The sequence below is a fragment of the Caretta caretta genome, chromosome 1 (genome assembly GCF_965140235.1).
Source record: "Caretta caretta isolate rCarCar2 chromosome 1, rCarCar1.hap1, whole genome shotgun sequence".
Classification (NCBI taxonomy): Eukaryota; Metazoa; Chordata; order Testudines; family Cheloniidae; genus Caretta; species Caretta caretta.
The window spans coordinates 68,976,761-68,992,784 of NC_134206.1; the positions used below are offsets into that span (position 1 = coordinate 68,976,761).

General features: G+C 44.1%; 1 protein-coding gene across 5 annotated transcripts in view; it reads right to left on the reverse strand.

The window, feature by feature from the left end:
* DIAPH3 (diaphanous related formin 3) overlaps positions 1-16,024 on the reverse strand; it is a 530,405-nt gene that overhangs the window by 406,183 nt on the left and 108,198 nt on the right. For all 5 annotated transcript variants that reach the window (XM_075128866.1, XM_048851760.2, XM_075128870.1 and 2 more), the window contains 3 exons: positions 6,950-7,060; positions 6,428-6,546; positions 6,073-6,189 (listed from right to left, as the gene is read on the reverse strand). In XM_075128866.1, the coding sequence (XP_074984967.1) occupies positions 6,073-6,189; positions 6,428-6,546; positions 6,950-7,060 (347 nt within the window). The remainder of the gene's footprint in view (positions 1-6,072; positions 6,190-6,427; positions 6,547-6,949; positions 7,061-16,024) is intronic.

Here is a 16,024-nt window from a genome sequence, read left to right on the forward strand (position 1 = left end):
ACCCAGGAACCAAACCCTGCAACAAACCACGGTGCCAACTCTGTCCACATATCTATTCAAGGGACATCATCATAAGACCTAATCACATCAGCCAGACCATCAGGGCTCATTCACCTGCACATCTACCAATGTGATGTGCGCCATCATGTACATGGCACAGGGGCATTGCTGGCACATTGGCCAAACCGGACAGTCTCTAGGCAAAAGAATAAATGGACATAAATCTGACATTAGGAATCATAACATTCAAAAACCAGTAGGAGAACACTCAAATTTCTCTGGTCACCCGATAACAGACCTAAAAGTGGCAATTCTTCAACAAAAAAACTTCAAAACCAGACTCCAACGTGAAGCTGCAGAACTGGAATTAATTTGCAAACTGGATACCATCAGATTAGGCCTGAATAAAGACTGGGAGTAGTTGGGTCATTACAAAACCTAAACCTAATTTCTCCAATACTAATTTCTCCCTACTGTTACTCACACCTTCTTGTCAACTGTCTGTAACAGGCCGCTCTCATTACCACTTCAAAAGTTATTTTTCCGTCCCTTGATATCCTGCTATTAATTGATTTATCTCATTAGACTGACCTCACACTTGGTAAGGCAACCCCCACCCTTTCATGTTTTTTTACCTGCTCCTATATTTTCCACTGCACGCAGCTGATGAAGTGGGTTCTAGCCCACAAAAATTACGCCCAAGTAAACTTGTTAGTCTCTAAGACAGAGGTGGGCAAACTACGGCCCGCAGGCCATATCTGGCCAGCGGGACCCTCCTGCCCGGCCCTTGAGCTCATGGCCCAGAAGGCTAGCCCCCGGATCCTCCCCTGCTGTGCTCCCTCCCCCGCAGCCTCAGCACACCACATCACCAATGCAATGCTCTTGGCAGACAGGTAGCGCAGTTGCAGAGCCACGGCCTGACCCGGTGCTCGAGGCAGCGCGGTAAGGGGAGGTGAAGAGTTGGATAGAGGGCAGACGAGTTCGGGGGTGTGGTAAGGGGTGTAGATAGGGGTCGAGGACCTTAATTGATGGAAGGGACAAGCCCTAGAGCTTGAGATGCATAAGGTAGTCCAGTATCGACTGCAGCAAGGCCTGCTCAAGGCTAACTCCTTGGGCCGAGATCCAGCACATGAATCGTTGCCATTTGGCCAGGTAGATTGTTCTAGTGGAGGATTTTCTGCTACCCAGTAGGACCAGCTGAATGTGGGCCAAGCACTCCTGCTCTTTAGCAGTTAACTATGCAGCAACCAAAAACTGTTAGGGGCAGCGCTGCTAAATATGGGTGCAGGAGCCTGCCATGATTCTGGGACAAGAAATCCAGCCAGGGGGCAGCTGCATCGGGGTCGTCACCAACAGGTCCATGAGCATGTCGGACCAGTGTTGGTGAGGCCAAGCCGGGGCTATCAAAATCACCTTGGCCTTATCCTGCTTGATCTTCATGAGCACTCTGTGAAGCAATGGCACTGATGAGAAAGCGTACATCAGAGCTTCCAACCACAGGAGTAAGAAGCTGTCCGACAAGAAGCCCGTCAATTCCCCGAAATGAGTAGAACAGTTGACATTTCCTGTTCTGACGAGTTGCGAACAAGTCCATATGGGGAGAGTCCCACTTTCAGAAGATCCCACTGACCACCTCGGAGTGGAGTGAACATTTGTGTCGAGATGAGAAGGCTCTGCTGAGGAGATCTGCTAATACATTCCTGGTTCTGGGAAGATGCGCTTCCACGAGATGAATGGCATGCTGCACACAAAAATCCCAGAGAGGAGGGCTTCCTGGAAGAGAACCGATGACCTGGCTCTGCCTTGCTTGTTGATATAAAACATCGTGGCGGTGTTGTCCATCAGGACTTGAACCACTTTGCCTTGTAAGTGGAACCACAAAGACTGACAGGCCAAGTGACCCGCGTTGAGCTGCCTGACATTTATGTAGAGGGAGCGGTCAACCCCTGACGAGCGGCCTCGTGTACTGAGCTCACCCAGGCGGAATCCCCAGCCCAGGTCCGAGGTGTTGGAAACCAGAGTTAGCGACAGGGGCTAGGGCCGCAAAGGCAACTCCCTGCAATACCAACCCAGAGTTCAACCACCACTCCAGGGACGACAGGATGTGATACAGCACCCTGACTACCCAATCTAGATTGCGTCTGTTGGGGATGTAGACTGAAACCAACCATTCCTGTAGCAGCCAGAGGTGGAGCCAGGCATGACGGACCACGTAAGTACAGACAGCCATGTGGCCTAGCAACTTTAGGCAAGTATGGGTGAGCAGGTGGCCCCTTACACGGGAGATCACTTCTGACATGGCTTGGAAATAGGCCTCCCAAAGGAAAGCTCTGGCTCATGAGGAGTCGAGGACTGCTCCATTCAACTCTATTCCTTGCACTGATATGAGGGTTAATTTATTTTCGTTTCATAACAGGCCCAGGTTGTGACAGGTGGAACACACCAGATCGAATCTGTTCTGCACTTGATCCCGCGACCTTTGATGAGCCAATCATTGAGATTGACATAGACCTGGATCCCATGACACCTCAAGTAAATGGCTACTGGGACCATGTATTTTGTAAATACCCACAGAGCCGAGGAGAGGCGAAAGGGAAGCACCATGAATTGTAAATGGCGCTGGCCCAACATAAAACAGAGCAACCGTCTGTGTCCTTGGAAGATTGATACACAAAAATAAGCATCTTTCAAGTCGAGAGCGGCTTACCAGTCTCCCAGATCCAGGGAGGGAATGATGGAGGCCAGTAAAACCATGCGCAACTTCAACTTCTTGGAGGTACTTGTTGAGTCGCCATAGGTCCAGAATGGGTCTTAAGCCCTCTTTTGCTTTCAAGATCTGGAAACAGTGAGAGTAGAAACCTTTCCCCCTCCGTTTCTGAGAGACCTCCTCCACCACCCCCTCCACCACCCCCCGTTGTAGGAGGTTGTCTACTTCAAGGTAGCCTGCGACCAGGTTGAATGATAGTAATGGAGACGGTTGAGGAAAAGATGGGGCGGATCCAAGGAATTGACTAGGGCGCACTGTCAAAATGCACACTTCTGGCCCCCGTGGTGTTTCGCCGGGCCAGGCTGCCCAGGTAAATGAAAACAGGAAGGATGGCAGTGACTAAAACTAGTATTACTTCTGCACGTAGACTCCTGCTGAGGCTGCCAAGGCCTTGGCAGCGGAGGTGGCCGGAATTGCTTCCTCGCCAACTGAGGATTATGCAACCCACTGAGTAGAGGGTGGCCCAAGTGTCCTTCAAACTGTGCAGCCTTGCGTCCGTTTCCTCCACAAAGAGTCCCACTCCAACAAATGGAAGATCTTGTATCAAGGACTACCTGTCCAGGAAATGCGTCTCATGACCACCGCTGAGGTGACCATCCTGGCCACCAAATCGGCCATGTCCCAGGCCATCTGGAGGGAACACAGAGCCACTGCTGTACCCTCCTCAACAAGGGCCCTGAATTATTGGGCCACCTCCTGGAGCATGGAGTCCTTAAACTTATGGAGGGAGTCTCACAGGTTAAAGTTCTACCTCCCCAACAGAGCCTGGTGGTTCACGACTGAATTGGAGACTGGCCGTGCAATAAATTTTCCTGCCAAAAAGGTCTTGGCCTCCTTATTTTTGGGGCTGGAACTAGAATGCCCTCGTTTGACCCCAGGGGTGGATAAGCATATAAGTATTCAAACCCCTTCTTCTCAGCCCTCTTGGAAGTGGGTAGGATTGAGAACGGGGTTTGCCAGAGAGCTTTGGCCATCTTTAGGACCCCCTCATGCACTGAGAGGGCAACACATGCAGAAGTGGATATGGAGAGCACATTAAACAAGTGGTCTGATTGCTCCGCCATCTCTTCCACCTGTAGGCCTAAGTTAGTGGCCATCCTTCAGAGCAGGGCTTGGTGCTCCTTAAAGTCATCTGGTGGGCTCGTGCAAGAGGGTTCAGCCACAGTCTCATCTGGAGAGGACGAGGATGACTGAACCACTGGGGAAGGGCTCAGGGCATCATCCCCCATTGGGGGAAGAGGGTCTCGGGGTGGGTACCTACCACGCCACCTCAGCGTCTGCTTGTGCCTCGTGCGCCAAACCCAGTGCCACTGGTGCTGCTTGATGATTGTCTGACATGGTGACCGACGATTGGTGTGATGAGGGCATTGGCATAACTGGCACGCCCCAGGCATTCCAGTAACCATTGCGCAGGCCAATGGGCCTGCTGCCAGGAGGACATCTCTGAGATGGACACAGCCTCAGTAGCCCAATCTCATAGGTGCTGTCTTGGCGAGGAGCTGAACTCCCTCTCTCTGCCAGAGGAATCCTCCTCCATTGACCATGGTGGACATGTCGACGCCCGAGTCTGGCGGCTAACCTTCACTGTGGGTGAACAGTGCCTTGAGTAGGCAGACCGGTGCCATGCTGGGGAGCGTCTAGATGACGGTGATAGTCGGCATGAGGATGAATGGTGCCAACCATACGGTGACTGGCACTTCCCTCTGGGCAAGTCTCAACAAGATGGCAGAGACCAGGAACATGGTGCCAGCAATCTGTGGCTGCGAACCGGTGACCTACGTTGATGCAGAGACCAGGGGCACAGCAACAAAGAGCTCTGCCTTGGCTCCAGAGACTGGCGGTGTTCACTCACCTTCTGGGAAGCTTTCATGGCTGGCTTGCCCGCTTATGGAGCCTTTGCCGGGTCCACGCCACACACAGTGGCAGCTGTATTGGGAAAGTCCTTTGCTCTCTGGGCAGGCATTGATTCCACCATCAATATGCATCCCCTACTGCTTCCTGGAGTCGGTGGCGGATCCCTTAGTGGAGTAGAAGGTTCCCTCAGGGACGTGCCCTCCTGCAGCTCTGGCATGGGCAGGCAGCCCAAACAGGGTCCTTTACCCAATGACCCTTGGTCAATTTTGCTCAGTGTCAAGTCCCACTTTTTAGACTTCTTGGGTACCAGTGAAGGGGATTAGTGCTGGATAGAGCCCAGTGCCGGGGATGCGCTCTGCACCAAGCCCGAAGTGCTGGGGGTTGAGTCCAGCCAAGACAGCTCTGAGGCTGGGCGAAGAGCAACCTCCATGAGGAGGGCCCTCAGATGAATGTCACGTTCCTTTTGTGCTGGGACGAAAGTTCTTACAGATGCAACACTTGTCTTTGCTGTGAGATTCCCCCCGGCCAGGCAGCTCAGACAGCTGCCACATGGGTCATTGACAGACACAGGCCTATTCCAGTCAGTATAGGGCTTAAAACTATTTACAGCTATAACACAAAGTCAAAAGGGAAAGAACCACTGACCACTTGCGAGGCAAGGGAGAGGTGTGGTCTGACCAACCACCACAGGCAGTAAGAAGGAACTGAGAGGGCGCCCAGCGGCGCCTAATATACCGACACATGAGCGCGGCACTCCAGAGGGCACTGCAGATATCGCTAAGGTAAAGTCTCCAATAACTGTGCATGTGGCAGGCACACACCTAGAATGGAACAGACATGAGCAAACACTTGAAGAAGAATTTTTAATTAAAGGAGTATTTGGAAGCCTAAATATAGGGCAACTTAGCAGCTCCCCATCGTATCTTTAGTCGGGGCCAAATTTTTAAAAGACATTGTTTGCGCATGTCTGAATTGTACACCTGGTACTCCCAGTTCAAGAACACAAGTAATCTTAATTTAAGAACATACATCACTATCTGTAGATCTAATATTGAACCTTTATCCACCTAGCGTTAGTACTTAAAGCCATATTTCTAGGAAGATTCCAGCATGATTTCCATGATCGAGAAGACTACTATTTTTACATTTTGTTTTAATGATCCCAATATGGGATCCCAATACGGACAAGGCCTCAGATTAAAGCACAACTGTGTTCTTACCAAAAAGAAAATAAGCATGTTTAGTTTCTTCTCATTCAGATCTCAGTCTCTTCTTCATGCCATCTTATTTTGCAGTAATAATGCCATTTGTACAATATCAATTATTTCTCTAATAGCAACCCAAAATGCAAAACTGATAGACTAACTCAAAATAATGTGTCACTAGATTTTATTGAAGCACAATGAAACACAAGAGCTAAAGAGCTGATATTTACCACAATTTTAACTTACCGTATAAAATAATCATTTCGTATGAGCAAAAGATGCTGGAGAATAGAAAGAAAATATCCTTCGGCACTAGTGTCCTTTACCGTGTTCCACACCATATTGTAAACATCATTTGCTTCAGTAAACAAGTTAAGGGGAAGAAAACAGGAACTCTTATTTGCAGTCTAGGATATACTTCTTTTTATTTTAAACAAACTACTAAAATGCAGTATACTGTTCAAACACAGTAAAGAAAAACATTTCAGTCAAGTTTTGTGTTACAAAATCGTATATTGGTAACACAAAAACTGAATTGAATTTTCTGATACTAAAGCATTATTGTTTGTACATGTTAAGTTCCTCTTTCCCAAAAGGATATTCTAGTTCAGATCTAATATCTTCCAAACGATGGGAAAACTCAATCATATCTTCTTCCTTGTGCTCATTGAAGACTTTCAGCTGTATATCTAGAGCATCATTCTTTATACATGTCAATTGCTGCAAAGAAAAGGTAGTAGAAAGATACACACAACTAATAACTGCACATGTAAATGAGCCCTTCAATTCTGAGCAACTTTCATAGGTTTATGTTATTTTAATATTTAACATTACAAGAACTCTTATTAGTCATTCAATGTTAAATATTCAATAAAAAAGTTGTAACTGCACAACATGCTGTTCTATATTTTCTGTCATTAAAATAATAAAATTTGTTCTGATTTAATACGTCTAGATAATGTATAATTTTTTTAATTCAGCTTTCAAAACTATTTTTCATATGTAACCTCTTTAATACTCAGATTTAGTATAATATTCTAGACTGCATTTCATACAACTCCCCCAACTAAGGTATTCTACTGATTTAAATATTAATGCAGAGACGGACTACCGAGCCACTTACCGGCAATATCTCCTTCAATCCAGAGCGCATAAATTCATTTCTGATGTGAAGCCTGAAGTCCAGATCATCAGGAGATGTTACAAGAGCATTGATAAGCTGCATACAAGCTACCTGTAACAGAAAAAGAAAATAGCTATAGTATTTCTTCGTTTTCAATATATTTTAATGTTAAAAGAGCATTACTGAAATCTGAATAACTACATTTTTAGTGTTCCACATTTTACAGTTTTAAATGTAATCTGTCATGTGTAAGTCATTATTAATAAAGATACTTTAATTTACCAAAATCTACTTAAGCCATGGATGCCAAATAAGAAAGTGAGAAAAACATATTTGTCATGAAACCATAAAATAGATCATTTCAGTTCTGTTTCTCTCTCCTGAATGCTGCAATTTTATACAAGAACCTAGATCATTCACCCATAGTAACAGTATTTTAAGAGAGAGTTTATAGTAAAGTTATACTCAATATTTAAAGTGTTTGATGAATTAATGCATTATGGATTTTATGCAAAAAATGCTTTAACAGTGTAAATAACTGAAATCTGTACATGTGAATATATATTTAAAATCTGTGACAATGAAAATTGGCAACTTAAATTTCACATGCAGAAAAAATACAAGTTCTTGAAAGCCAAGATACAGATCACCCTAGACAGTCTAAAAACTCTACTGAAGAGGACATACAAAATAGCTTCCTTCTTCATGTGCAAGAATTCCCAAAGCGTTGAGTTTCACAGAAACACCTGGGGAAAAATAGCTCTGACTATTCCTTTTCAATTAAAGTGTCTTTTGTGCAGTGATTTTATGATCACTCTTAAAAAACAAACAATCAAAAGCAAGTTAATGTAATCATCGTCCCAGAAGAAAAGTCAGATGAACAAAGGCAAAACCTTTGCAAATTCTCATAGTGAATGATCATTGCTCTACAGCAACTACATGGAAGAGCCAACAGAAATCTCATAATAGTGGTGCCCAACCTAATTACACAGGATGGTAAAATAAACCTAAGCACAACCTTGAGTGAGCCAAACAGAGCTGGGCAGCCAGAGACTGGCGGCTGCTGGCCAGGCGCCCAGGTCTGAAGGCAGCACTGGCATTAGCAGCAGCACAGAAGAGTGGCAATACCATACCATGCCATGCCACCCTTACTTCTCTGCTGCAGCCCCATATGTGGAAAGTTAGTGTTGCAAGATGGAGTCCAGAGTCACATGAGAACAACACATGCCCATAAATGTCTTGCTGAATCACACAGGGTGGCCATTCGCTCCATCCTGTCTGAGGCTTACTCACAAAGAGTATCCGGACAGAATGAGTTTCTTCAATAGACCATTGTGAGGGTGGAGTGCCCTTGATAGGCCACCAACACATAGCTGTCTAGCCCTAATGTAAATTCTATCTGGGGGGTGTACCCAGGAATACAGCACATCTTTAAAATCAAAGTACATAGCCAATAGTCATAATTTCAGATTCAAAGAAGATGTGTGTATATAAACAAGTTAATCATACTTACCAAATCATAACTTTTCCATTCACACCTTACATGACATACTTTGTATCAGATTTGTTGCAACTGGCAACAGTGTTAGCAACAATGATACAAATGGTCATCTCTCTTATACACAGCATCACACCCCACTTTACTGGTCATCTCTCATTTGCTATGAGAAGTTAACTCTGCCTCTAATCAGCCCAGGGTGCCAACCTCCATCACCTGCTTATCTGAAAATTTAACAAGCACTTGTGCGCTTTCTCCCATGCTGCCCCTTTCATGTTTAGGAGGAGCGCCTCAGAAGAATCATCTACAAAGCCACCTCATGATCCACCTTCCAAATCCTCCTCAAAACTCTCCTTTGCTGTGATGCCTACAGAAAGCTTGACAATGGTTAGACTGCTGGTCTGCTAAGACTGTTTATCATGCTGACCAATATTGCTTGATTGTTTCCTTATACTCCCTTTCTCTATCTGTAGCTATATGTTGTCTCTTGCCTTTTAAATAGTTTATAAGTTCGTCGAGGCAGGGACTATCTTCTTCTTGTGTGTTTGTATAGCACAATGGGGTCCTGGTCTATGACTTCTAGGCTACTAGGCACCATGGTAATACAAACAAGTAAAAAAATCAGCGCTTGCATACAGATCTGTTAAACCAAAGATGACTAGTCAGCCATAACTTTGCCACCTTAACTGGAATGTTTAAAGGCTAGTGTAATCATTTGGGGAATATGTCTGTGTCAGATCATAAACTCCATTGGTTTGTTTACTATTACTATAATGTAGGTTTCATGTTCACAGAACAATTTCACATTTAAATTGTTTCATATCATCTCATCTGTTCTGGCTCTGGTTTCACTGTAGCATTCACAAAGTAGGTTGGTGCAGTGTATGCGCTGGGTGTTTGAATGGATCCTAATGGAGATCACTAGGAAGTTTTTGGATCTTTATAATTACATGCTGTAATTATAACCTAGCCCACAAATCAATAGTAGTTATGCTGTTTGCTGGAATTGCTACTTTGTTGCATTTCTGTAACTTAACTCTTACAAAATAATAGGTTGTTTGCCTAATATTCAACCCCCAACCTGGAAGACCAGTAGACTGCTTTTCATCTTCTCCCTACCCTTTCATCTCTCAGATTTGGATCACCCTTCCAGGAGTTGAAACTCTCACTGCCATAAATCCCAGGGTCATTGATACACACAGTCCCAGAGAAGGAGTAGAAGTTATGGATAAACAAGTTTCCATTTGTTGTTTTGGAAAACAGTTTCCTAAATAAAACAAGTTGGTCGAAAATGAGTAATTACTGACTCCAAAACTGTTTCTTTAGAATGTGTATAGCAGAAAAACAAAGGAATGATTATCACAGACATGCCCGCACACAACCCAAAGCAGGAGGATGAGTTGCTAAGCAAAGCACAGTTCTTGGATTGTGGTGGGTGCTTAATATTATACACAACTGCATACTGTTTTTTGTTGGGAGACAGCATAGGGCAGTTGTGTTATATACACCCTCGGCCCCAACTAACAGAGAAACAGAACTAACTAGCAAAACTAAAAACAAAATAAAAATTAAGTACAACTTCTTTATTATTCCTCCTCAATGTAAGAGACCAGACAGATTGGCCTGAGGCTGAAGCCTGGCCCAGATTCAGGGCTGCTGCCTCAGCCTGCCACCAGAGGAACTCTTCCCTCTGCTTCTCCAACTGTGCATGAGGGTAAACTTGAAACTTTTAGAACAAGACTGGACTTTTTAAGATACACTAGTACAGAAAGAATTATTTGGGGAAAGTTCTATGGCCTGTATTATACAGGAAGTCAGACAGATGATCACAATAGTCACTTGTGGCCTAGGAATCTATGATATTCAAACTAAAGTAGTTGGTTAATTACCAGAGCTGGGGAAAGTACCTGAAAATGTTCTCAACTAACTGTAAGGAGCATTTTTTTTAATTTGACTATTATTGCGGTAGCACACAAAGTTCTGATTCAGGATCAGTACTCTGTTGTGCTAACAAGGATTTCTACAAACAAATGAGAGTACACTTCCCCTAGCATACAATCAAATAGACAGGGCAGACAACATACACGCAAGCCGTGAAAAGGTACACAGCTTGTATTTTTTCCCTCATGCCAGAACCATTGCCTCACCCATCTCTGTCCAGATTCTTCAATAGCTTCCTACCCACACTGTCCACATCATCCTCCTAACATACATATTAAGGCTTAGAGTGTGTATTTGGGAGCGTGGCAGGTGAAATTATTTTACAATTACTGAAAGTGCTAATGCCTCATTAACTTCTCCTGCCCCTCTACAGTCCTTGCTGCAAAATCAAGCCACACTTGCTTCACCCCAGCCCTGGAGAGGATGTATGCAGTCTCTAACCTCCACTATAGGCAATCGCTGGATGTGGGGCAGGGAACAGCAATCAGCTGCTGCCTCCAACTTCAGTGGAAGGAAAGGGAGACTCCTGATTCTATCCCAAGAAGCTCCCTGTATTGGGAAGACGGACGGAAGTAGTTGAATGCATTGTGACCAATTCTAAAAAACTTGGAGCTTCAACGCAAAGGCTAATTTGTTCATAATAAGCACCTGAAAGTAATGGTTGCAACAGACCAATGATTCAGTGATTATATGAGCAGAAATTCTCACCATGGGGGTTTTAGTTCAAACACCAGTGGAATTTGATTCATGCTGTAAGCAAATCAGAGTAAGCCAAGTTTTCCTCCTTCAGAAACTTTCTAGGAAAGGGTGAGGAGTACTTGTGGCACCTTAGAGACTAACCAATTTATTTGAGCATAAGCTTTCGTGAGCTACAGCTCACTTCATCGGATGCATACTGTGGAAAGTGTAGAAGATCTTTTTAAACACACAAAGCATGAAAAAATACCTCCCCCCACCCCACTCTCCTGCTGGTAATAGCTTATCTAAAGTGATCACTCTCCTTATGCTTATGCTCAAATAAATTGGTTCGTCTCCAAGGTGCCACAAGTACTCCTTTTCTTTTTGCGAATATAGACTAACACGGCTGTTACTCTGAAACCTAGGAAAAGGTGTTCTCTCAATTCAGATTTTAAGTAGAGAAGCCTTTTCTCAGACACTTTTAAAGACAATATGTCAAACTGCTCACGCCTCCTTTCCTTCGTCCCCTTCTCTCTCTGGCTCCTTACATGCTGCTGGTGTACACTCCCCTCCACCTTCTGAAAATTGTGTGTGTCAAGTCTGGAACATTCATTAACACAGATTTCATACAATTACTGCTGTTTTTAAATTAGTTGGTGGATTGTAGGCACCAATCCTCTTGTGGCAATTCCCACTCCAAATACTGGCTGCAACTTTAAAAACATCTACCATTAGAGAGCAGAAATGCTTACATAAGCCTCACTTACAAGGTTTGTGCAGGATGCATTCTAACTATTATACAAGGTTTAAGATAAAAGCATCTTAACTTAAACATCATTAATGGGATACTAATATGACTTGTTATATTAGTTCCAATAGTAACACTGCTGAGAAAGAAAAAAAAACTTTAAATAACTCAATGAGAGCAAAGTTCATCTTCTATTAAATGAGCATAATATTTTAAGTCAGATATGTCTAGTGTAACCTTTGATTAGTAGTTTAAAGATGAATAAAAACAAACTGAATTCTTTAAGGTTCAAAGCCTCCAGGACAGCTACAGATAACTTAGTGGGGAACTGTGAATGACAATGAGTGATAAAATTAAAAGACTAGTTAAAGCAAACAGGCATCACAATACACAGTATTTTATATCCACATTCTAAGATGAAATGATGCATCCAGGGGTGATCAGTCCATGCTTGATGGGAAGAATGAATATAATCTTCTCTCTAATGGTACCTTGATGATGAATGGGCACATCTATCTAAAATTAGTGTCTTTCCCTTTTTATAATCATTTACAATAAAACTCTAATGAATTAGCACCTATCATCATACATATATTTCCACTACTGTAATTAAAATACCTTCTACTCCCTCACTGGGTACTTAATATTAAACTATTTTAATTAATATATGCATAAATGCCATATCAATAACTCAATTGAAATAGCCTTTTCCAAAACACTAACATTTCAACTAAAATATTTGTAAAGACCAGGTTGGACCAAATCATATTTATAACATAACCTGTGTTATGTCCTAACTCATCCCTAACTTGTCTCTGACCTGTCTCACTTAACTTGACTCATTTTATCAGGCCTTGCTTGGTTACTGTCAAATGTATTTTTAGGCCTAGATATATTACGGTGCATTTCTATATAATATAAGCAAGAATCATCTCTATAGGCTAGGGGTGGGCAAACTTTTTTGCCGAGGGCCACGCTGGCATTCCAAAACAGTATGGAGGGCCGGATAGGGAAGGTTGTGCCTCCCCAAACATTTGGCCCCACCCATTTCCCACCCCTCAGAACTCCCCACCCATCCAACCCCCCCGCTCCTTGTCCCCTGACCATCCCCACTCCAGGGACCCTGCCCCCTATCCAACGCCCCCTGCTCCCTATCCCCTGACTGCTCTGACCCCTATCCACACCCCCATCCCAACCAGCCCACCGCGACTCCCACACCTATCCAACCCCCCCCGCCTCCCGTTTCCCATCCCCTGACCACCATCCTACCCAACACCCCCTGCTCCCTGTCCCCTGACTGCCCCCCAGGACTCCCTGCCCCTTATCATGCCACTCAGAGCAGCATGTCTGGCAGCCATACCGCCTGGCTGGAGCCAGCCATGCCACTGCGCTGCTTGGCAGGAGCTCACAGAGCCACCGCCACAGAGCGCTCGTGGCATGGCAAGCTAAGGCTGCGGGGGAGGGGGAAGAGCAGGGGAGGGGCCGGAGGCTAGCCTTCCCAGCCAGGAGTTCAAGGGCCGGGCTGGATGGTCCCGCAGGCCGGATGTGGCCACGGGCTGTAGTTTGCCCACCTCTGATATAGGCTACAGTAATGTAGTATGTAATATTTTATGACTTATCTATACAGGGTAAATTTTGAAGGATCAGAAATTCTACAGTGTGACCTGGCATTGCTTAATAAAAACATTCTGAATTCCAAGTCTATTTAAAAATATCTTTTCATATGCAAACTATTTCCTAAAGAGATTGTGAGATTTGCCATCCACGATTGATACATCCAAACGTTCACAGGTTTACCACCAACAATTTTACGTTTTAATGTGTTTTTATTCCCATTTAAAATAGGACACATCGCTAGTAGGACCCTACAAATGTATGGGTTCAGCTTTAAATTCCCTTTTTGGGCTCCTAAAGAGATTGAATATCCATAATTATCCAGAGCTAAGGTAATTTGCTAAGTGCTTTTAAAAAGTTAGAAGCAATAAAACCTTCCCACTGCTTTCTACAAGAAGGAGCTCTCCATTACAATATATCTGGACCTGCATTCTGGTACGATATCATGGAAGTTTGGCATTTTGCAAACAATGTTTCATGATAAGAGGCTAGTCTCACTGAAAGCAAAATGAGTAACTAAGAACATAAGAATGGCCATACTGGGTCAGAGCAAAGGTCCATCCAGCCCAGTATCCTGTCTCCCGACAGTGGTAGATGCCAGGTGTCCCAGTGGGAGTGAACTTAACAGGTAATGATCAAGTGATCTCTCTCCTGCTATCCATCTCCACCCTCTGACAAACAGAGGGTAGGGACACCATTCCTTACCCATCCTGGCTAACAGCCATTAATGGACTTAAATTCATGGAGGTTATCTAGCTCCCTTTTAAATCCGGTTATAGTCCTAGCCTTCACAACCTCCTCAGGCAAGGAGTTCCACAGGTTGACTGTGTGCTGAGTGAAGAAGAACTTCCTTTTATTTGTTTTAAACCCGTTACCCATTAATTTCATTTGGTGGCCCCTAGTTCTTATACTGTGGGAAGAAGTAAATAACTTTTCCTTATTCACTTTCTCCACACCACTCACTTTCTCCACACCACTCATGATTTTATATACCTCTATCATATCCCCCCTTAGTCTCCTCTTTTCCAAGCTGAAAAGTCCTAGCCTCTTTAATCTCTCCTCATATGGGACCCGTTCCAAACCCCTAATCATTTCAGTTGTCCTTCTCTGAACCTTTTCTAACACCAGTATACCTTTTTTGAGATGAGGGGACCACATCTGTACACAGTATTCAAGATGTGGGCGTACCATGGATTTATATAAGGGCATTATATAAGATATTCTCCGTCTTATTCTCTATCCCTCTTTTAATGATTTCTAACATCCCATTTGCTTTTTGTGTTTGAGGGAAGCAGCAGCCAGCACATCCCTCAGCCCGCGCCGCTTCGCACAGCCCCCATTGTCCTGGAGCTGCGATCGGCTGAACCTGCGGACACAGCAGGTAAACAAACCGGCCCGGCCAGCCAGGGGACTTACCCTGGCGTGCCGAAGATTGCCAATCCCTGGTCTAGCAGATTAAGACTTTTAGAATGATACCTCAAAAGATCGACTTTGTACAAAACATATCCTAATTACATGATAGTGGTGAATATTGGGGTGTCAGGGTGTCATACCCTGAACTTGTGAACTCAGGCACCATCCCCTCCAGCTCATCCAGAAAGACTATCAAAATCAGATGGGCCATGAATAATCATTGCAGTACAAAGAACCGATTAATGGTCCTGTCCCATCTGGGAAATGCTGCATGCAAGGAAGCTCATCCTGTGGGCTGGGAAACTGAATGAAAGAAAGCGAAGTCACAGGAAAGTTTTCCATCTTTTGGCTGTTTGAACTTGGAAGGGCCAGAGATACTAAATGGAAACCAGAGATCACCAGGGGCTCCCTCCTTGGTCTGCCCTGAAAAATCTCTTTGAATAGACAGATTGCTACAACTCTGTCACTCTTAAGATTTAGATGGTAACTCATTTGTGTGTACGTTTGCTACTTTAACCTGTAAAAAAACTCTTATTCCCTTTTCCTAGTTAATAAAACTTCAGATTACTTATTACGGTATTGGCTACAGATGGTGTAGGATCTAGAATACCAATTCATCTGGAGTAAGTGACTGGTCTTTCGGGAATGGAAGCAACGTAAATATGTTGTGATTTTCTGTGTAAGTGGCCATTATCACTGAGTCCAGTTTGTCTGGGTGAGAAGATAGTCCCCTTAGATTTTCTAGTCTATCTGTGACTCTCTAGTAAGAGTGTTACAGTAATCCAAGAGTTCACATTTGTTACTGGCTTCATGAAATCTAATTATAGAACACCCCACTAGTTTGCAGGTGTCTACAGTGTTTTTGACTGTCTGCCCTGAAGTAGGTACTCACAGTCACGAGCCACTCCAGACAAGCTGACAATGAGATCCAATCTTAGGGAGCTGAAGCTAGACATACTCAGACTAGAAATAGAATGCAAATTTTAAGCAGTGAGGGTAATTAGCTATTAGAACTGTTTACTTAGGGACATGGTGGATTCTCCATCACTTCAAGTCTAACAATCAAGACTGGTTGCCTTTCTAAAAGATATGCGATAACATACAAAAATAATGGTCTTGAGGTAGAAATTACTGGGTGTGACTCTATTGCTATGCTATGCAAAAGATCAGATTAAAGCACCAC